Genomic DNA, 24,045 nt, shown 5'->3' with positions numbered 1-24,045 from the left:
TTTATATCCATAAATGTCCATTTACATTGAATTCATGTTCAGAAAATACTCAAAAATGTCCGCAGGAAATCTAGGTAGCGCGGCAAGATAACGTAAATAGACATCATAAACTTTGACTAAATATACATGTTCTACATATAGTTAGAAAGATACACTGCTTCTTTATGCAATCGCTTTGTTACATTTATTTTTAACGTTACAGAAATCGCACACTATTCAATATTCTGAGACGGCGCTCAGAGATAAGCTACATTTCTCCGTAATGTTGGAGTCAACAGAAACACAGATTTCAGCATAAATATTCCCTTACCTTTGATGGTCTTCGTTCAGAATGGTCTGGAAGGGTTCATATTTACCCAATACATCGTTTGGTTTCAAGTATTGCGTCTTTGTATTAGCTACTGCTAATAACATCAGCTGAAATGCACCCAAAATGTCCTCTGGTCCGGAAAAGTTGCGCATCAAAACTTCAAAATTACATATTATATGTCGACTAAACAGGTCAAACTAAGTGCAGAATCAAGCTATATGATGTTTTAAACACACAAAACAAATTTCTATTCAACCGGTCATCGTTAGCTCTTTCCAGGAGTGCTGGAACAAAGGAATGGCCGGGACCAATTCGCGCCCAAACGCACAAGGTATTTTCTCGTGGCACACACTAATGTCACTCCCATATGGCCAATTCTCGCGGGATTTGAACGATTAAAAGCTCTACTGAATGAGGACATCTAGTGGAAGACATAGAAAGTCTCCCCAGATCCATAACTGGTTGGGAAGGGTGGGGGCGATGACGTCAAAGTTGCCCCCAACTTTTATGACCACAAAAACTAGTTTGGAAGAATGCCTGCCCTGTGAGTTCTGCTATACTTACAGACATAATTCCAACGGTTTTAGAAGCTTTAGAGTGTTTTCTATCCAATAATAATTATTATATGCATATATTAGCAATTTTTGACAGATTTTTTTTCAGTTTACTATGGGTACCCAATTCCTCCAAAGGGGGCAGAAGTCAGCCCTATCTGTATACACCCTTCCCTCACTCACTCTAACATCCCGAGACAGAAAATAGCTCTCAGTCTTACATCAGAATTAGACGTTCATCCATGTGTCTCAAATGTCAAATTTCTAAATTGTTGCAAATGTCAAATTTCTAAGTGTTTCAGGTTAAGTTTAGGCATTAAATCCGAATGGTTAAGATAAGAAAAGGCTTAAAACAAAAATCGCAAAAACAACTTTCCATCGCTGGATTCGAACTTGTAACCTTTGGAATCGGAGGCAGATTAACAAAAATCTCAAAAACAACTTTCTAACGCTGGATTTGAACTTGCATCCCCGTCCACAACAGACAACTAGGCTAACTACTACGTGGCAGGTAGCCTAGTGGTTAGAGCGTTGGGCCAGTAACTGAAAGGTTGCTGGGTCGAATCCCTGAGCTGACAATGTAAAAATCTGTTGTTCTGCCCCTGAACAAGGCACTTAACCCACTGTTCCCCAGTAGGCTGCCATTATAAATAAGAATTTGTTCTTAACCTGTCTAGGACACAGGTTTGCTATCGGAATCCCCCCCAACATTCCGCTGAAAAGGCAGCGTGGGAAATTCCAAAATATTTTTGGGAAATATTTAACTTTCACACATTAACAAGTCCAATAGGGCAAATGAAAGATACACATCTTGTTAATCTACCCATCATGTCCGATTTTTTAAATGTTTTACAGCGAAAACACAACATATATTTATGTTAGATCACCACCAAATCCAAAAAAACACAGCCATTTTCACCAGCCAAAGATAGTCACAAAAGCAGAAATAGAGATAAAATGAATCACTAACCTTTGATAATCTTCACCAGATGACACTCACAGGACATCATGTCACACAATACATTTATGTTTTGTTCGATAATATGCATATTTATATCCACAAATCTCGGTTTACATTGGCGCCATGTTCAGAAATGCCTCCAAAATATCCGGAGTAATTACAGAGAGCCACGTCATATAACAGAAATACTCATCATAAACCTTGATGAAAGATACATGTTTTACATATAATTAACATGTTTTACATATAATTAAAGATACACTTGTTCTTAATGCAACCGCTGTGTCAGATTTTTTTTTTACTTTACGAAAAAAGCATACCATGCAATAATCTGAGACGCGCTCAGAAATACACAACATTTCTCCGCCATGTTGGAGTCAACAGAAATACGAAACTACATCCTAAAGATTCCCTTACCTTTGATGATCTTTCATCAGAATGCAGTGCCAGGAATCTTAGTTCAGCAATAAATCATTGTTTTGTTCGATAATGTCCATTACTAGTGTCCAATTAGCTACTTTTGCTAGCACGTTTAGTTCACATGTCCAAAAGCTGGCCCCGGTCCAGGTGAACTCGGACGAAATCATCAAAAAGTTATATTCCAGGTCGAATAAACTGGTCAAACTAAGTAGAGAATCAATCTTCAGGATGTTATTATCATATATATCCAATAACGTTCCAACCAGAGCATTCATTTTTGTCTACAGAGTAATGGAACGCATGGCGATATCATGAGAAATGCGCCTGACCAGGAACTGGCATTCTGCCAGACCACTGACTCAGATAGCTGCCATCTGGTCCCACATCACACTAGAGGCTTCATTCCACGTTCTACTGACTATTGACATCTAGTGGAAGGCGTAGGAAGTGCGAACAGATCCATATCTTACTGGGATGTGAATAGGCGATGAGTTGAAAATCAACCAGCCCCAGAATTTCCACTTCCTGTTTGGAAGCGTGCCTGCCATATGAGTTCTGTTATACTCACATACATAATTCAAACAGTTTTAGAAACTTCAGAGTGTTTTCTATCCAATAGTAATAATAATATGCATATATTAGCATCTGGGACAGAGTAGGAGGCAGTTCACTATGGGCACGCAATTCATCCAAAGTGAAAATGCTGCCCCTATCCCTAAAAAGTTAATTAACTGACTTGCCTAGTTAAATAAGTGAAACATGAAGGTAACAGTGCTCACTGTTGCCCCTAGTGGCTGGTTTCCAAGTAATCTCCTGACTTCCTCAGACATGGATCAACATCAAATACTGACTTGTATCACCGGTGACCTGCGCATGTATGCAGGGGATGCCCTGGATTATGACACAAAACTCAAGTCTATGAAGCTCATAAATACCCTTGGGGCAATTACCAAGACCACTCCTCCCACTCTCTCTACCTCAGTGATGGCTAGTCAGGGGACAAAGAGAGGGAGGGAGGAAGAGAAAGACGTTGCCCAGTTCCAAATTGGAATGCTTTTTTTTTTCATTAGATAAGTAAAATCAAGTGATGACACACTGTTTGATTTATGTCCACTTCTGGGGAGAGAAAATATAATTTATAGCTTTCTCTTGCCATCTAATCGACACTGCAAAGCTTATGCATTCTGTGTCAATGGGTTTAGAAAGAGGCCCTGCAAATACTCAACACCCTCTCTTGCTCTCTTTCTCTTTCTCTCTCTCACACACACAAACACACACACACACACACACACACACACACACAATAAACACCTCTCTTTGGCCTTATCTACACTCTTCTCACACCAATTTACTTTCTAACACGGTCATATTCTCTTTCTGCTCTCTCCTTCTCTTCTCTCTCCCTCCTCTCATGCTCAACTTCCATCTCCAACACCTTCTGCCTTTCTTATAAAAAGCGTATTTATATCTTGAACAAAAATATAAATGCAACATGTTAAGTGTTGGTCCCATGTTTCATCCCTGTTTGTGAGCATTTTGTCCTTGGCCAAGATAATCCATCCACCTGACAGGTGTGGCATATCAAGAAGCCGATTAAACAGGATGATCATTACACAGGTGCACCTTATAATGGAGACATGTTTTCAGAAGATGGGCAGGGACTCTGGTCCCAGGACAAAAAATAGGGGTGGGAGGGCCAAGAGACCTGAGGTGGCAGAATGGAGTGCTCGGGTTGGGATGTAGGGTTTGAGTATAGCTTGAAGGCAGGGAGGGGCAGTTCCTCTTGCTATGCTGTAGGTAAGCACCATGGTCTTGTAGTGACTGTGAGCTTCAACTGGAAGCCAGTGGAGTGTGCAGAGGAGCTGTGTGACGTGAGACAACTTGGGAAGATTGAAAACCAAGCGGGCTGCTGTGTTCTGGATAAGTTGCAGGGGTTTGATGACACAAGTGGGGAGCCCAGCCAACAGCGAGTTGCAGTAGTCCAGACGGGATAGGAGTGCCTGGATTAGAACCTGCAGATGTTGTAGAGCATGAACCTGCAGGAGAGGGTCACTGCTTTGATGTTTGCATAGAACGACAGGTTGTGATCCAGGGTCACGCAAAGGTTCTTTGCACTCTGGGAGCGTGACACTGTAGAGTTGTCAACCATGATGGAGAGGTCTTTGAGCGGGCATGCCTTCACCAGGAGGAAGAGCGGTTCCATCTTGTCGAGGTTGAGCTTGAGGTGGTGGGCCAACATCGAAGTTGAGATATCTGCCAGGCATACAGAGATGCGTGTCGCAACCTGGGTGTCAGAAGGGTGAAGGAGAAAGGTAGTAGAGTGTCATCCACATAGCAATGATAGGTGAGACCATGTGAGCATATGACAGAGCCAGGTAACTTGGTGTGTAGAGAGAAGAAAAGAAGGCCTACAGTGCCTTCGGAAAGTATTCAGACCCCTTGACTTTTTCCACATTTTGTTACATTACAGCCTTATTACAAAATGGATTAAATATGTGTTCCAATATGTGTGCCAAGAAAGTGAAGATCTCGTACAACGCTGTGTACTTCTCCCTTCACATTACAGCGCAAACTGGCCCCGGTGCACAACTGAGCAAGAGGACAAGTACATTAGAGTGTCTGGTTTGAGAAACAGACGCCGCACAAGTCCTCAACTGGCAGCTTCATTAAATAGTACCCGCAAAACACCAGTCTCAACGTCAACAGTGAAGAGGCGACTCCGGGAAGCTGGAAGCTGGCCTTCTAGGCAGAGTTGCAAAGAAAAAGCCATATCTCAAACTGGCCAAAAAAAAAAAAGATTAAGATGGGCAAAAGAACAGACACTAGACAGAGAAACTCTTTCTAGAAGGCCGGTATCCCGGAGTCGCCTCATCACTGTTGAGACTGGTGTTTTGCAAGTACTATTTAATGAAGCTGCCAGTTGAGGACTTGTGCGGCATCTGTTTCTCAAACTAGACACTTTTGATGTTATTTTAATGTTTAAAAAATTAGCTTTTCTTTCAAAACAAGGACATTTCTAAGTGACCCCAAACTTTTGAATGGTAGTGTAAATTGGCTTGAAAATCTAGCAATGATCAACAACCAACTTGACAGAGATTGAAGAATAATTTGTTTTTTTATAGAATAATTTGTTTTTTTATATGCAAATATTGTACAAACCAGGTATGCAAAGCTCTTCGAGATTTACCCAGAAAAACTCACAGCTGTAATCTCTGCCAAGGTTGATTCTAACACACATTGACTCAGGGAGTTGAATACATATGCAATCAAGATATATTAGTGTTTCATTTTTCATCAATGTTTGACAAATGTTAATAGTTCTATTCCACTTTGACATTACAGTGTATTTTGTGTAGATCGTTGATAAAAAATTACAATTACAAAAAAAAAAAATGTACCTTGTAACATTACAAAACATCCGTCTGCAAGGATGACTGTAAGTCACTTTGGATAAAAGCGTCAGCTAAATAGCATATATTATTAGAATCCCCATGAAAATGTTACAGAGGCTGTTGATTGCCGGCATACTGTATGTGTAATTTTATAGCAATCTGTGTGTGTGTGGGGGGGGGGGGTGTGTGGGGGTGTGCGTTTGCGTGCACGCGTGCGTGTGTGCGCGCGCGCGCGTGTGTGTGTGTGCGTTGTAGAGTTATTCTCATCCAAACGACACATCTCCACATTCTATTATTATCTAGCTGTAATATGATGCTGGTTGCATTTCAAATGTGTTTGAAGGCTAAATGAAGTGCCATTGTCACAATCGCTGATGGAATTTTTGCAGACAGACTAAAATAAGGCTAATGTATATATTTGTAATATATATATATACAGTATCAGTCAAAAGTTTGGACACGCCTACTCATTCAAGGGTTTTTCTTCATTTTAATTTTTATTATATAGATTGTAGAATAATAGTGAAGACATCAGAACTATGAAAAAACACGTGTGGAATCATGTAGCAACCAAAAAAAGTGTTAAACAAATCGAAATATATTTGAGATTTGAGATTTTTCAACGTAGCCATCCTTTGCCTTGATGACAGCTTTGCACACTCTTGGCATTTTCTCAACCAGCCTCATGTGGTAGTTGGACTGCAGAATGAAGGAAAAGCAGTCAACAAGTACTCAGTATATGTGGGAACTCCTTCAAAACTGTTGGAAAAGCATTTATCATGAAGCTGGTTGAGAGAATGCCAAGAGTGTGCAAAGCTGTCATCAAGGCAAAGGGTGGCTACTTTGAAGAAACTAAAATATATGTAACACTTTTTTGGTTGCTACATTATTCCATGTGTTATTTCAGTTTTGTTATCTTCACTATTATTCATCAATATATAAAATAGTAAAAATGTTGAAAAACCCAGGAATGACTAGGTGTGTCCAAACTGTTGACTGCATGTTTTTGTTCAGCCACACGTTATTTGAATAGTCCCCTGTAAATTGTTTATAGATGCTTAAACTTTCAACAAACTGCAACTTGAAGAGAAAGGGAGCAGACATATTAACAGGATGAGAGATATGGTGGAAGATAAGTATTTGGTCACCTACAAACAAGCAAGATTTCTGGCTCTCACAGACCTGTAACTTCTTCTTTAAGAGGCTCCTCTGTCCTCCACTCGTTACCTGTATTAATGGCATCTGTTTGAACTTGTTATCAGTATAAAAGACACCTGTCCACAACCTCAAACAGTCACACTCCAAACTTCACTATGGCCAAGACCAAATAGGTGTCAAAGGACACATAGGTGTCAAAGGACAAATAGGTGTCAAAGGACACAGGTCTACACAATTGTAGACCTGCACCAGGCTGGGAAGACTGAATCTGCAATAGGTAAGCAACTTGGTTTGAAGAAATCAACTGTGGGAGCAATTATTAGGAAATGGAAGACATTCAAGACCACTGATCATCTCCCTCGATCTGGGGCTCCACGCAAGATCTCACCCCGTGGGGTCAAAATGATCACAAGAACGGTGAGCAAAAATCCCAGAACCACACGGGGGGACCTAGTGAATGACCTGCAGAGAGCTGGGACTAAAGTAATAAAGCCTACCATCAGTAACACACTAAGCCGCCAGGGACTCAAATCCTGCAGTGCCAGACGTGTCCCCCTGCTTAAGCCAGTACACGTCCAGGCCCGTCTGAAGTTTGCTAGAGAGCATTTGGATGATCCAGAAGAAGATTGGGAGAATGTCAAATGGTCAGATGAAACCAAAATATAACTTTTTGGTAAAAACTCAACTCGTCGTGTTTGGAGGACATAGAATGCTGAGTTGCATCCAAAGAACACCATACCTACTGTGAAGCATGGGGGTGGAAACATCATGCTTTGGGGCTGTTTTTCTGCAAAGGGACCAGCACGACTGATCCGTGTAAAGGAAAGAATGAATGGGGCCATGTATCGTGAGATTTTGAGTGAAAACCTCCTTCCATCAGCAAGGGCATTGAAGATGAAACGTGGCTGGGTCTTTCAGCATGACAATGATCCCAAACACACCGCCCGGGCAACGAAGGAGTGGCTTAGTAAGAAGCATTTCAAGGTCCTGGAGTGGCCTAGCCAGTCTCCAGATCTCAACCCCATAGAAAATCTTTGGAGGGAGTTGAAAGTCCGTGTTGCCCAGCAACAGCCCCAAAACATCACTGCTCTAGAGGAGATCTGCATGGAGGAATGGGCCAAAATACCAGCAACAGTGTGTGAAAACCTTGTGAAGACTTACAGAAAACATTTGACCTCTGTCATTTCCAACAAAGGGTTTATAACAAAGTATTGAGATAAACTTTTGTTATTGACCAAATACTTATTTTCCACCATAATTTGCAAATGAATTCATTAAAAATCCTACAATGTGATTTTCTTGATTTTTTTCTCATTTTGTCTGTCATAGTTGAAGTGTACCTATGATGAAAATTACAGGCCTCATCTTTTTAAGTGGGAGAACTTGCACAATTGGTGGCTGACTAAATACTTTTTTGCCCCACTGTATGTACAGTGCCTTGCGAAAGTATTCGGCCCCCTTGAACTTTGCGACCTTTTGCCATATTTCAGGCTTCAAACATAAAGATATAAAACTGTATTTTTTTGTGGAGAATCAACAACAAGTGGGACACAATCATGAAGTGGAACGGCATTTATTGGATATTTCAAACTTTTTTAACAAATCAACAACTGAAAAATTGGGCGTGCAAAATTATTCAGCCCCTTTACTTTCAGTGCAGCAAACTCTCTCCAGAAGTTCAGTGAGGATCTCTGAATGATCCAATGTTGACCTAAATGACTAATGATGATAAATACAATCCACCTGTGTGTAATCAAGTCTCCGTATAAATGCACCTGCACTGTGATAGTCTCAGAGGTCCGTTAAAACCGCAGAGAGCATCATGAAGAACAAGGAACACACCACACCAAGATACTGTTGTGAAGAAGTTTAAAGCTGGATTTGGATACAAAAAGATTTCCCAAGCTTTAAACTTCCAAAGTAGCACTGTGCAAGCGATAATATTGAAATGGAAGGAGTATCAGACCACTGCAAATCTACCAAGACCTGGCCGTCCCTCTAAACTTTCAGCTCATACAAGGAGAAGACTGATCAGAGATGCAGCCAAGAGGCCCATGATCACTCTGGATGAACTGCAGAGATCTACAGCTGAGGTGGGAGACTCTGTCCATAGGACAACAATCAGTTGTATATTGCACAAATCTGGCCTTTATGGAAGAGTGGCAAGAAGAAAGCCATTTCTTAAAGATATCCATAAAAAGTGTCGTTTAAAGTTTGCCACAAGCCACCTGGGAGACACACCAAACATGTGGAAGAAGGTAATCTGGTCAGATGAAACCAAAATTGAACTTTTTGGCAACAATGCAAAACGTTATGTTTGGCATAAAAGCAACACAGCTCATCAGCCTGAACACACCATCCCCACTGTCAAACATGGTGGTGGCAGCATCATGGTTTGGGCCTGCTTTTCTTCAGCAGGGACAGGGAAGATGGTTAAAATTGATGGGAAGATGGATGGAGCCAAATACAGGACCATTCTGGAAGAAAACCTGATGGAGTCTGCAAAAGACCTGAGACTGGGACGGAGATTTGTCTTCCAACAAGACAATGATCCAAAACATAAAGCAAAATCTACAATGGAATGGTTCAAAAATAAACATATCCAGGTGTTAGAATGGCCAAGTCAAAGTCCAGACCTGAATCCAATCGAGAATCTGTGGAAAGAACTGAAAACTGCTGTTCACAAATGCTCTCCATCCAACCTCACTGAGCTCGAGCTGTTTTGCAAGGAGGAATGGGAAAAAATGTCAGTCTCTCGATGTGCAAAACTGATAGAGACATACCCCAAGCGACTTACAGCTGTAATCGCAGCAAAAGGTGGCGCTACAAAGTATTAACTTAAGGGGGCTGAATAATTTTGCACACCCAATTTTTCAGTTTTTGATTTGTTAAAAAGTTTGAAATATCCAATAAATGTCGTTCCACTTCATGATTGTGTCCCACTTGTTGTTGATTCTTCGCAAAAAAATACAGTTTTATATCTTTATGTTTGAAGCCTGAAATGTGGCAAAAGGTCGCAAAGTTCAAGGGGCCCGAATACTTTCGCAAGGCACTGTATGTGTGTATGTGTGTGTGTGTGTGTGTGTGTGTGGACATGTAACCTGAAATGCATGACTCCTCATTAGTGAAGCAGTGTACGACCATATCAGAGTTTGAGTAGTTGGCTGGCTGCAAGGAAACAACCAGAGAAGCATAGACTGACTGTGCAAATTCATCATTTATCAAGATGTTTTTTTTTTAATGTATTATTTGTTTTGCTTCCTCCCCCATGACTGACTCGCTACACAATCCATGGCCAAACAAGTAGGCCAAGCCATTACATTCTTGGAGAATTTGTCTCTCCTCTCCCATATTTACGAGATGTGAAAGAATATGACTGGCCCTGTCTGACCACCGTGAGGAGGGGTGGGAGAGGAAGCAAGAATTGGTAACAATTTACTTTACAGTCCCATCACAGATGGTAGTTAGAAAACAACAGTAATAATGTATACTTTCTGGTAGAGTTTTAAAATTGATATATCAAATTGCTAACTATTGCCACCACAGTGTGTATCCGTGGGGATTAAACAACAGACAACAAAAATACACGTTTCGTTTGATGGCCAATACAATTGTATGTTATGTTAAAGCACCAAAAGGTACTTAGTGCTACTTCTTTCAATGAATACAGAAGAAACCAAAAGTAAGCTATTAGTAATAGTAATGTCATAACATTATGCAATGTCTAAGTAAACACCAGGTAAATTTAATACGGTAGCAAAAGACTACTGCTACAATCTGAAGAAGGACTATGAAAGTAAGTAAGTCTCTTTCTCACTGTAAGAATTTCCAGCAGTGCTCTCTCGTTTTAATAATGAAATGACCTCCCCTCCGGTGTCAGACTTTCTCATAAATGTGATTCACTTTTTTCTTACTGCTATGATGAAAAAGTAGGTGTGTGTGTGTGTTCCCATAAAAATCCAAGTCAATGTAGAAATGCGTTTCTATTTAGCAGTGAATCTATGGCAGCAGTGGATGAGGCAGAGTGGTGTAATTGGATTACATAATGGAGGGCAGCAGCAGACAGTGTGTGTATGTGTGTGTTTTATATATACAGTATTCAGCCCCCTTCGCATTTTTCCTATTTTGTTGCCTTACAACCTGGAATTAAAATAGGGGGGTGGGGGGGCGGTATCATTTGATTTACACAACATGCCTACCACTTTGAAGATGCAAACTATTATTTATTGTGAAACAAACAAGAAATAAGGAAGAAAAAAAAACTTGAGCGTGCATCAAGCTCCATCAACTTTGTTGGGTTCCACTTGTGTACAGCAATCTTTAAATCATACCACAGATTCTCAATTGGATTGAGGTCTGGGCTTTGGATTGGATTGAGGTCTGGCCATTCCAAGAAATGTAAATGTGTCACCTTAAACCACTCGAGTGTTGCTTTAGCAGTATGCTTAGGGTCATTGTCCAGCTAGAAGGTGAACCTCCGTCCCAGTCTCAAATCTCTGGAAGACTGAAATAGGTTTCCCTCAAGAATTTCCCTGTATTTAGTGCCATCCATCATTACTTCAATTCTGACCAGTTTTCAGTCCCTGCCGATGAAAAACATCCCCACAGCTTGATGCTGCCACCACCATGTTTCACTGTGGGGATGGTGTTCTCAGGGTGATGATAGGTGTTGGGTTTGCACCAGACATAGCTTTTTCCTTGATGGCCAAAAAGCTCAATTTTAGTCTCATCTGACCAGTGTACCTTCGTCCATATGTTTGGGGAGTCTCCCACATGCCTTTTGGCAAATACCAAATGTGTTTGCTTATTTAAGCAATGGCTTTTTTCTGGCCACTCTTCCGTAAAGCCCGACTCTGTAGAGTGTATGGCTTAAAGTGGTCCGATGGACAGATACTCTAATCTCCGCTGTGGAGCTTTGCAGCTCCCTCAGGGTTATCTTTGGTCTCTTTATTGCCTCTCTAATTAACCTCTCTAGCGTCCCACCTGTCCAAAAGCCAGGGGAAATGCAGAGCGCCATATTAAAACAAATACTATAAAAATCAAACTTGCATTAAATCACACATGTAAGACAGCAAATTAAAGCTACACTTGTTGTGAATCCAGCCAACATGTCAGATTTCAAAAAGGCTTTTCGGCGAAAGCAAACCATGCTATTATCTGAGGATAGCAGCCTCCGTAAACAAAGAGAGAAACCATGTTTCAACCCTGCAGGCGCGACACAAAACACAGAAATAAAAATATAATTCATGCCTTACCTTTGACGAGCTTCTTTTGTTGGCACTCCAATATGTCCCATAAACATCACAAATGGTCCTTTTGTTCGATTAATTCCGTCGATTTATGTCCAAAATGTCCATTTATTTGGCGCGTTTGATCCAGAAAAACACTGGTTCCAACTTGTGCAACGTGACTACAAAATATCTCAGAAGTTACCTGTAAACTTTGCCAAAACATTTCAAACTACTTTTGTAATACAACTTTAGGTATTTTTTAACGTAAATAATCTATAAAATTGAAGACGGGATGATCTGTGATCAATACAGGAAGAAAACAAACTTCTGGTCACGTGCCTCTATCTAACAGTACACTTCATGTGACCCTCGTTCAAGATGGCCGTACTTCTTCATTACACAAAGGAATAACCTCAACCAATTTCTAAAGACTGTTGACATCCAGTGGAAGCGATAGGAACCGTAAGAATGTCCCTGTAAATCTGGAATACCAATGAAACCCCATTGAAAAGTGACCTAAAAAAAAATCTGAATGGTTTGTCCTCGGGGTTTCGCCTGCTAAATAAGTTATGTTATACTCACAGATATGATTCAAACAGTTTTAGAAACTTCAGAGTGTTTTCTATCCAAATCTACTAATAATATGCATATATTATCTTCTGGGGATGAGTAGCAGGCAGTTGAATTTGGGCATGCATTTCATCCGGACGTGAAAACTTCCTCCCTGTCACCAAGAAGTTAATGCCCTACTTGCCTGCTCGGTGAGTTTTGGTGGGCAACCCTCTCTTAGCAAGTTTGTTGTGATGCCATATTCTATCCATTTCCATTTTTTTTGCTCCCTGGGATATTCAAAGTTTCTGATATTTTTCTATAACCCAAGACTGATCTGTAGTTCTCCACGACTTTGTCCCTGACCTGTTTGGAGAGCTCCTTGGTCTTCCTGGTGCTGCTTGCTTGGTGGTGGCCCTTGCTTAGTGGTGTTGCAGACTCTGGGGCCTTTCAGAACAGGTGTATATATACTGAGATCTTGTGACGGATCATTTGACACTTAGATTGCACACAGGTGGACTTTATAACTAATTATGTGACTTCTGAAGGTAATTGGTTGCACCAAATCTTATTTAGGGGCTTCATAGCAAAAGGGGTGAATACACATACACGCACCACTTTTCCGTTTTTTTTTCTTTTCTTTTTTTCTAAACAAGTATTTTTTTTTCCTTTCACTTCACCAATTTGAACTGTTTTGTGCATGTCCATTACATGAAATCCAAATAAAAATCAGGTTGTAATGCAACAAAATAGAAGAAACGCCAAGGGGTCTGTCTTTGTCTTATCCCATGTAAATAGCAGATCTTTTTCGTATATATCTTAATCTCACTTTCTATCTACAAACTAAATATACTTTCCTGCAACCCGCCTCACCCAATGTGGTATGGATCTGCTATTTTTATTTCTTATAACTGGGACTTCCATCAGGAGCTAGCCAGCTAACTAGCTACTATTCTTTGTTAGCCACAGCTAGCAGTCCTCGCCTTTTTCCCCCTGGCATCAGCCAGCCTTAGCTCGGACAATCACCTGCCAGTCTGCACAGCGTGATATCAACCAAGAGCACATCGGACTGCTTCTCTCCACCATATCACCGGATTCCTGCCGCTCTGGATCATTACACCGGATCATTACTCTGGATCATCACAGATAGCTAGCTGCAAACGAGTGGCTACTGTTAGCTAGCACCTCTGCCCCAAAGCAAGCACCCGCTAGCCTTGAGCTAGCCTCAAGCTAGGCCCACAAACCAGCTAATTCTAGGGCTACAATAACTCCTTTGCCAAACAGGCCTGGACCCTTTATTATCGACACGGAGCCACGCCGATCCATCACGACTGGACTGCCGATGTGGTCTCCACAGGCTATTCTGTTACGATTTTGCCGAAGAACCATCTACTAGCCCCGGCCCGCTAGATTTTCTGAACGCTGTGTCCCCTGCTCGCCTAGCGTAGTAATGACTACCAAATAGCAACCTGACTCACCTATTGCTGCTCTTTTGACCCTATGATCACTCAGCTACACAGCTGATGCCCCCTGGACTGTTTCAGTAACACGGTACCTTATTTTGTCTACCTGTTGACCCCAGCATCGAACTCAGGTCATGTATGTACCTAACTGACCCACTCTGCCCATTCATCACCATTTACCTGTTGTTGTCTTAGCTCTCCTGATCAACACCTGTGATTGCTTTATGCCTCTCTTTATTGTTTTATTTCACTGTAGAGCCCTCAGTCCCACTCAAAATGCCTTAGATAGCTCTTTCGTCCCACCCCACACACATGTGGAGACCTCATCTAGGTTAACTGATGCCTCCAGAGACTAAACCTCTCTCATCAATGCTCAACGCATAGGTTTACCTCCACTGTACTCACATCCTACCATATCTTTGTCTGTACATTATGCCTTGAATCTATTCTACCACGCCCAGAAATCTGCTCCTTTTATTCTTTGTCCCCAACGCACTATACAATCAGTTCTAATAGCCTTTAGCCGTACCCTTATCCTACTCCTTCTCTGTTCATCTGGTGATGTAGAGGTTAACCCAGGCCCTGTAACCCCCAGTTCCACTCCTATTCCCCAGGCGCTATCATTTCTTGACTTCTGAAACCGTAAAAGCCTTGGTTTCATATATGTTAACATCAGAAGCCTCCTCCCTAAGTTAGTTTTTTTCACTGCTTTAGCACACTTTGCCAATCCCCATGTCCTAGACGTGTCTGAATCCTGGCTTAGGCCACCAAAGGCCACCAAAAATTCTGACATTTCCATTCCCAACTACAACATTTTCCGCCAAGATAGAACTGGAGTTGCAATCTACTGCAGAGACAGCCTGCAGAGTTCTGTCATGCTATCCAGATCTGTGCCTAAACAGCTTCTACTTTTAAAAATTCACCTTTCCAGAAATAAGTCTCTCACTGTTGCTGCTTGTTATAGACCCCCATCAGCCCCCATCTGTGCCCTGAACACCATATGTGAATTAATTGCCCCCCATTTATCTTCAGTTTGTATTGTTAGGTGACCTAAACTGGGATATGCTTAACACCCCCAGCCTTCCTATAATCTAAGCTAGATGCCCTCGATCTCACACAATTATCATGGAACCTACCAGGTACAACCCCAAATCCGTAAACACGGGCACCCTCATAGATATCATCCTGATCAACATGCCCTCTAAATACACCTCTGCTGTCTTCAAACAGGATCTCAGTGATCACTGCCTCAATGCCTGCGTGCGTAATGGGTCCGCGGTCAAACGACCACCCCTCATCACTGTCAAACGCTCCCTAAAACACTTGAGCAGACCTTTCTAATCGACCTGGCCCGGGTATCCTGGAAGGATATTGACCTCATTCCGTCAGTGGTTATTCTGGTTATTCTTTAAAAGTGCTTTCCTCACCATCCTAAATAAGCATGCCCCATTCAGAAAAGATAGATAGCTGATGTTCTGAAAGAGCTGCAAAATCTGGACCCCTACACATCAGCTGGGCTAGACAATCTGGACCCTCTCTTTCTAAAATTATCTGCCGCAATTGTTGCAACCCCTATTACTAGCCTGTTCAACCTCTCTTTCGTATCGTCTGAGATCCCCAAAGATTGGAAACCAGCCGCGCTCATCCACCTCTTCAAAGGGGGAGACAGACCAAAACTGCTAGAGACCTATATCTATCCTACACTGCCTTTCTAAGGTATTCGGAAGCCAAGTTAACAAACAGATCACCGACCATTTCGAATCCCACCGTACCTTCTCCGCTATACAATCTGGTTTCCGAGCTGGTCATGGGTGCACCTCAGCCACGCTCAAGGTCCTAAATGATTTCATAACCGCCATCGATAAAGGACAATACTGTGCAGCTGTATTCATCGACCTGGCCAAGGCTTTCGACTCTGTCAATCACAGCATTTTTATCAGCAGACTCAACAACCTTTGTTTCTAAAATGACTGCCTCGCCTGGTTCACCAACTACTTCTCAGACAGAGCTCAGCGTGTCAAATCGGAGGGCCTGTTGTCCCCACCTCCGGCAGTCTCTATGGGGGTGCCACAGGGTACAAATCAATGATGTTGCTCTTGCTGCTGGTGATTGTCTGATCCACCTCTATTCAGACGACACCATTCTGTATACCTCTGACCCTTCTTTGGACGCTGTGTTAACAAACCTCCAGATGAGCTTCAATGCCATACAACTCTCCTTCTGTGGCCTCCAACTGCTCTTAAATGCAAGTAAAACTAAATGCATGCTCTTCATACCTAGGTGTCTGGTTAGACTGTAAACTCTCCTTCCAGACTTACATTACGCATCTCCAATCCAAAGTTAAATCTAGAATTGATTCCTATTTCGCAAAAAAAGCATCCTTCACTCATGCTGCCAAACATACCCTCGTAAAACTGACTATCCTACCTATCCTTGACTTCGGGCAATGTCATTTACAAAATAGCCTCCAACACTCTATCAAAAAATGTGATGCAGTCTATCACAGCGCCATCCGTTTTGTCACCAAAGCCCCTTATACTACCCAACACTGCGGCATGTATGCTCTCGTTGGCTGGCCCTCGCTTCATATTCGTCGCCAAACCCACTGGCTCCAGTTCATCTATAAGTCTTTGCTAGGTAAAACCCCGCCTTATCTCAGATCACTGGTCACCATAGCAGCACCCACCTGTAGCACGCGCTCCAGCGGGTATATTTCACTGGTCACCCCCAAAGCCAACTCCTCATTTGGCCGCCTTTCCTTCCAGTTCTCTGCTGCCAATGACTGGAACGAATTGCAAAAATCACTGAAGCTGAAGACTCATATCTCCCTCACTACCTTTAAGCATCAGCTGTCAGAGCAGCTTACTGTACCTGTACACATCCAATCTGTAAATAGCACACCCAACTACCTCATCCCCATATTGTTTTTTTATTTTTGTTATTTTGCTCCTTTGCACCCCAGTATCTCTTCTTGCACATTAATATTCTGCACATCTTTCACTCCAGTGTTTAATTCTTAAATTGTAATTATTTCGCCACTATGACCAATTTATTGCCTTACCTCCCTATTCTTACTTTATTTGCACACACTGTATATAGACTTTTCTATTGTGTTATTGACTGTACGTTTGTTTATTCCATATGTAACTCTGCGTTGTTTGTGTCGCACTGCTTTGCTTAGCCAGGTCACAGTTGTAAATGAGAACTTGTTCTCAACTGGCCTGCCTGGTTAAATAAAGGTTCATAAAAATAAATTGACAGATTTTAACCTTGTAAGCTCAGCTATTCTAACCAGCGACTTTTCGGTTACTAGCCCAATGCTCTAAGCGCCAGGCTACCTGCCGTGTGTGTGTGTGTGTGTGTGTGTGTGTGTGTGTGCGTGCGTGCGTGCGTGCGTGCGGTTTGCTTGTGTGTTCAGGTGTTTGGAGTTAACCTACAAAATGATTGGCACCCTTAATAAAGATGAGCAAAACATACTAATCTTTATTAAATGACTAATACAAATACTGAAAATGACATTATGTTACACTAATACAAATATTCAAAGAAAGAGTAATAAAAAAAATCTCAAAAGGTTAGATGTCGAAATTATTGGCACCATTAAAGATTCTTATAATTAAAATCAAACAAAGTCAAATCTGCATTAACATTCAACTTTTTTATGTTCATTCAGCTTAAGGAACTGTATTGTGGCTATTCAAGGTGTCCTGTTTCACTGGGATATAAAAAAAGGAGGTAACTCGCAATTAAAAAAACATCCATCACCGTGAGGAAAGGCAAAGAACTCACAAACGAAAAGAGATGGTGGTTGACCTTCATAAATTCAATAATGGGTAAAAAAATTAAATAATAATCTATTCCACTTACCACTATTAGGGCAATAATTAAGACGTTTAAAACCACTGGAACAGTGGTAAACTCACTCAGGCCACTCCCACACAGTCCTAGCAAAAAATCACTTGAGAAATTGCTCTTTGCTAAGGAGCTATTTTTGTTTATTTTTGACCATTTTAATTGAAAACAATCACAGTAAGGAACTTAATTGCTATCCAGAAAATATTTGATATTGAGATAAAAACGGCTGCATTGGACCTTTAAACAACATCTCTTTCTTTGAGAATTTTTTTTTCTTTAAATTGCATACAATATGGCTCAGTATCTTTATTTTATACAGTCTTTTTTTGCTCATCTTTATCAAGTTGGCCAATCATTTTGAAGGTGACTGTATATCATGTTCTCCAAGGCCACACAAAAAGAGCTGCTGCTGCAGGAGTGGACTGTCATCACTGGAGCAACAATGGGCTGAGCTCTGTGTGTGTGAGTGCCTTTGCTAGTAGGAGAGATGCTTGCTCCCAGAAAGGTGTTTTTTGATGTGTGTGTGTGTGTGTGTGTGTGTGTGTGTGTGTGTGTGTGTGTGTTTGCAAGTGTGAATGAAGCAGAGAATTCTCAACTCACATGCAAACCGCACAACGTCTGTTTCTCACTAAGACACCGTGGGTGGATGTGCAAAGGGTGTGTGTGTGCCTGTGTGTGTGTGCATGCATGCGAGTGTGTGCGTGTGTGCGTTTTAATGGTGCTCCTTTTTGTGAAATTGAGCTGGAGATGGTATTTTCTCTCTGAGGGAAGTGTATAATGGGGAATGTGGGCTAGATAGTTGTAGGCTGTTCTAAATGATGTTTAATGTTGCTCAATGCTTCCATCCAGCTGTCTTCTTTTAGTATCACGTTTTTTTTTATCCTCACTCTTTATCTCCCTTTTCTCTCTCTCTCTCTCTCTCTCTCTCTCTCACTGTCTTTCGGTCTCTCCACCACTCTTTCCCTCTATCGTTCTCTCCGCACCTCCTTCTCGCTTTCCCTCTCTCTCTCTTTCGATATCAACAGCCAGGGTGATATAAATAATGCATCAAAGTACATTAAAAACATTAGCAAGGCGATGAAAGAGAGGGAGGAAAGGAGAGAGAGAAGGGGAAAGGGTGACTGGGTCTTAGACGAAGGAGTGTTATTGTGCATGGAGAGATTTAGCAGGCCTGGACTTTTTACACTGAGGAAGAGATGGTAAAAAATACAGTAATATACAAAATTGTTCCCCTAATATTGTCAACCTCTTGTTGTTACTGTGTTTACAGGTCGTTAACGTTAGAGCCAAACATGGCTTTATTGAGCTCCATCTAATCCAGAGTGTTGGCCAGTCCACTAACCATGAATTTAATTCATTACGGTGTATCACTCAACAGTGTTTTTGTTTTGGTTAGTCTGTGCATTGTAATTGTAACAAATTGGGAGAATGTAAGAACCGTGACGCATACACCCTTTCGTACACTACCCGACAACACACACACACACAGACACAAACAAGCGCACCAACATGCGCGCATCCACACACGTACACCCTTCGCTCTCTCTCTTTCCCCTCTGTGGCACGTCGTTCCTGCTCACCCCCCTCTCCCTTCCCTCCTGGCAGCGTGGCGATTGGCATATTAAAACATTGATTGGCAGCGAGCGTTTTGCGGCGTGTATTACTGAGACTGAGAGCATTGGGAAAGAAGCCAGGATTGACAGAAAGGCAGTGGAAGAATGGAAGGAGGAGTGTAAAGGAAGGAGGGGGAATGGAAAGAGGGGTGTCTGGGCTGGCCAGCGAGAGCTAAAGAAGGCTCACATGCAGGGTGACAAGGCCTTATAGAAAAACTGGGTGTCTAGAGCATTTAAACAGACAGACAGACAGATATATGGACAGACGGACATAGCCAGACCAATTCAAAATTATGTATCTACAGTATATAGGGGCTGGTGAACTGTAATGTACTTAAACAGAGCCTGCACAACAACATCACACTGCCAAACATGTAAGAATGCATCCTCTCCTTTCTCTCGCCATCCTTTTTCATCTCCCTCTCTAAATTACTGCACCTGTACTATCAAATCTCAAGTCCTTCTCTCCCACCCTACGCAATTACATTATACAAAACACATTTATTTACAAGACGTGTTACTTATTTGCCAAAGCGGTCATCAACATTTAGTAAATGGTGTGTAACTACTTGATGTGGAGTAAGCAATCCTAACATCTTTCCCTATCTCTCTTCTCTCTCTCTCCAGATGAACAGGCCTATCCAGGTGAAGCCTGCGGACAGCGAGAGTCGAGGAGGTAGTGCTCCACTTCTTTAAACTTGGCTGCCGTCCCACATCAGTGTCACCATTACCCCTCTCTTTCCACGCACACACACACACACACACACACACACACACACACACACACACACACACACACACACACACACACACACACACACACACACACACACACACACACACACACACACACAGTCCCACTCCCAACGTGTCACGCTTAATGGCCCTACCTCGACGGGAACTGACAGAATCCCAGCCAGCCCCCACAGGGTTCTCAAACATTTGTAATGTGTTACATAAACATTGGTCACACTCTCTCTTTGTATTGCTCAACTCTCTTAAAATAATCGCTCTCCGTCCAACACCAATTTAGTTGGGAATTAAGCATAAGCAAATTTTGAATAGCATCAGCGAGAGAGAGAGAGAGAGAGAGAGAGAGAGAGGAGGAAAAGAAGTAGAGCATGCAATGAGGAAAAAATCATATCGTGTGAGCGAGATAAAGGTGGAGAATGGGGGAGGAGGCAGGAGAGGGAGAAGGGAAGAAAGAAAGAGAGAAAAGTAGAGAGCATGTGAGGGGAAGAAGGACAGAAAGAGAGGAGAGAAGAAAAGGTAGAGAGAGAGAGTTATTATATATAGAGGGATTGCATGACTTCCTCCCTGTTTATTCCGGTCCTCTCTAACTGTGATTGATGGAGCTGTGGAGTGAAGAGAGAAACAATTGGTGGGAGGGCTAGAGAAGGATTCTTACTTTTCTCCCTCACCCTCTCTCTTCCTTTACCTCTCTCAATCCCCAATTTCCCACGTCTCTCTCTCCCTCTCTCTTCTCCACCTTATTTTCCTCTTTCTCTATCATCCCCTCTTTCTCTAAGTCCCTCTTCCTCAAATCCGGGCCTCGCACCACTGCTGGTTTTCATTCTTCCCCTCAAACCAGGGACTGATTCTGCCCTGAAAACACATTCAGGCATTTTAGCTTATTTGAAATGGAGGTATCGTGACTAGTTTCCTGGACACAGGTTAAGGGCGTTTTCACACATAGTCCTGAGCAATAGTTCAAATCAGAGTTTGGTTATTTGTTACATTTGTATTTTCTTTTTTTTCACTTGGTCCGGCCGGTTTCATATTGCCAAATGTCAAACGAACTAAAATGCCTGAACAAAACCACATGTTAATGCAAGTAATTTGTTTATTGGAGAGAAATCTTCACGTTCAATCCATCTATGATTATCAAAAAATAAAAATGTATGTCCCAAACTTCATGTTACTTCCTCTTCTGGGTCTTCCAACAACACGCGGGAGGAAACAGCGCCTCTCTAACTGCACCTTAAATGGGCTACTTTTAGTGGCCCGTCTCCCCTAATCTGCATCGGATGCGCTCATAAATGCGCTGCGATTTACAATGTTTCAAAGAGATCAAGTTATGGTACTGTGTGGATCAAATGTTCATAGTCAAACAACCAATAATAACTCTTGTTATTTTCCTGTGTTTGGTCTGGACTGCATTCTCATCTGCAGCAAACCGCACCACCACACAAATGGAATCAGACTGAGACCACCCTTTTTGAGTGAACCACGGTGCGTTGTTTAGAGTGTGCGCACCAGTCCAAACTAACCGAACTAAAGAGGGAAAACGTGCCAAAGTTGGGAAAAACCGCTCCAAACCAATTTGGTGTGAAATCGCCCGAAATCTAGTCCTGGACTAAAACAGGATTTAAATGGAGATTCTCCAATGAGCATAGTTTTTAATCCAGGAGTAGGGTTAATCTGTGTCAGGGAAACAGTGAAACTCTCCCCAGAACGGCCTCACCATATAGTTGGTTCGATGGACATTCTCTAGTCAAATACCGCTTTATGGTCCTATAGACTTGGTCTGTAAACATTGCGTCACTTCAAACATCCCCGCCCTAGAGAGTCAAAGACTTATTGGTTCCTATTGATTTAATCTCAAAATGAATATGTTAGTGTGTTGTGTTAAGCATTGTTTCCCTCTGAGAGATGTAACGATTACTGGTGCCATCCCATGGGAACTGTGAAGACTTTGGCAGTCAATGTGTGTATCCTCCATCCCTGATCTCCGAGCCACACTTGTAAACATTCCCCCTTGTGCAAGGCCAGAGCTGAGATTAGTCTTGTTGACTCTGCAAGGACAGCCTGTCAGGCAAAGGCAGAGGGTGAAGCAGACCCTAAACACACACACAAACACACAGCCTTGCACACTGAAAACTCGATACACTTGAAAACATTCACAGACTCACACACACACACACACACTGGTCACAAGTGCACACCCACGTGTGCGCACACATACCTGTTCATGACCAGTTCCTCTTTGTTTCAGAAGACAGAAAACTATTTGTGGGAATGCTCAACAAGCAGCAGTCCGAAGATGATGTGCGACGTCTCTTTGAGTCGTTTGGGAGCATTGAAGAGTGCACCATCCTTAGAGGTCCTGATGGAAACAGCAAAGGTCAGTGTGTGTGGTTCCACCACCACCACAGCTATGTAATGTTCATCATCACACCATAGCATTAAGGACATTTCAAACATGTCGTTATTTATTTGTATTTATTTGAGTTGGGATTTAAGCAATTAAATCATTGTCACCTTGACTTAACAATAGCCAGATGCATTGTATTCTATCATCACACTTTAGCGTGCTTTCATTTCCGGGATTTATGTTATTTGGCATTAAGCCTATGCCTGGCTAACAGTGACCTTTTAGGAAGCTTCACCATACTCTTCATCAGGATCCGGGGTGAAATTTCCCCTAGGTACTGATCTAGGATCAGATTCCCCTCCCTCAAGAATGGCGCTGCAATGGATAGCTGCCGTTTTATGAGCCTCTGACCAATTCTGCTATTTAGTGGGGGTTTTTGCGCTTTTGTACATTCCTATGACCGAAGAGAGCTTCTGGACATCAGAACAGCAATCACTAACCTCGATTTGGATGAAGATTTCTACCTTAGTGATTCGGCAACCCAGGACATACTGCTCACCCCGGACAAGGCCCGAATTCCAGAGATTCGGAAAAGGACGAGACGGCGTAAGAGAGGCCGACGTTCGGGCACCCTGACGACACTACGTTGGCGAGTAAATAAACCGTGTCTACCCTCCTGGAAAACAAACTGCACAAGCTCCGTTCGAGACGATCCTATCAACAGGACATGAAGAACTGTAATATCCTATTTTTCTCGGAGTCATGGCTGAGCAAGGACATGGATAATATGCACTGAGTGTAGGTAAAAATGAGGAACACCTTCCTAATATTGAGTTGCACCCCCCCCCCCCCCCCCCTTTTCCCCCAGAACAGCCTCAATTCGTCAGGGCATGGACTCTACAAGGTGTCAAAAGCGTTCCACAGGGATGCTAGCCCATGTTGACTCCAATGCTTCCCACGTTTGTGTCAAGTTGGCTGGATGTCCTCTGGTGGTGGAACATTCTTGATACACACAGGAAACTGTTAAGTGTGAAAAACCCTGCAGCGTTGCAGTTTTTGACACACATAAACCGGTACTACCATACCCCGTTCAAAGGCACTTAAATATTTTGTCTTGCTCATTCAATGGCTGACTGGTACACATACACAATCCATGTCTCAATTGTCTCAAGGCTTATAAATCCTTATTTAACCCGTCTCCTCCCCTTCATCTACACTGATTGAAGTGGATTTAACAGGTGACATTAATAAGAGAGCATAGCTTTCACCTGGATTCATCTAGTCAGTCTATGACATGGAAATAGCAGGTGTTCCTAATGTTTAGTACACTCAGCGTACACCTAGCTGGCTTTTCTATGCATCGGCAGAATCAAACGACAGCCTCGGGTAAGCTCAAGGAGGGAGGTGTGTGTGTCTCTTTTTTATTTGTATTTTTTACAACAGAT

General features: G+C 42.2%; 1 protein-coding gene across 41 annotated transcripts in view; it reads left to right on the top strand.

Annotated features, from left to right (window-relative positions):
* The window catches only part of celf4 (CUGBP, Elav-like family member 4), a 101,938-nt gene that overhangs the window by 62,578 nt on the left and 15,315 nt on the right, over nt 1-24,045 (top strand). For 24 of the 41 annotated variants that reach the window (XM_036950187.2, XM_036950199.2, XM_036950203.2 and 21 more), the window contains exons 3-4: nt 20,134-20,182; nt 22,502-22,630. In XM_036950187.2, coding sequence (XP_036806082.1) covers nt 20,134-20,182; nt 22,502-22,630 — 178 coding nt within the window. The remainder of the gene's footprint in view (nt 1-20,133; nt 20,183-22,501; nt 22,631-24,045) is intronic. The other 17 variants (XM_090205505.1, XM_036950200.2, XM_036950197.2 and 14 more) reach the window with 1 other exon arrangement.

The sequence above is a fragment of the Oncorhynchus mykiss genome, chromosome 17 (assembly GCF_057628025.1).
Source record: "Oncorhynchus mykiss isolate SJ-2025 chromosome 17, ASM5762802v1, whole genome shotgun sequence".
NCBI lineage: Eukaryota > Metazoa > Chordata > Actinopteri > Salmoniformes > Salmonidae > Oncorhynchus > Oncorhynchus mykiss.
This window is presented reverse-complemented; position numbering and strand designations above follow the sequence as displayed.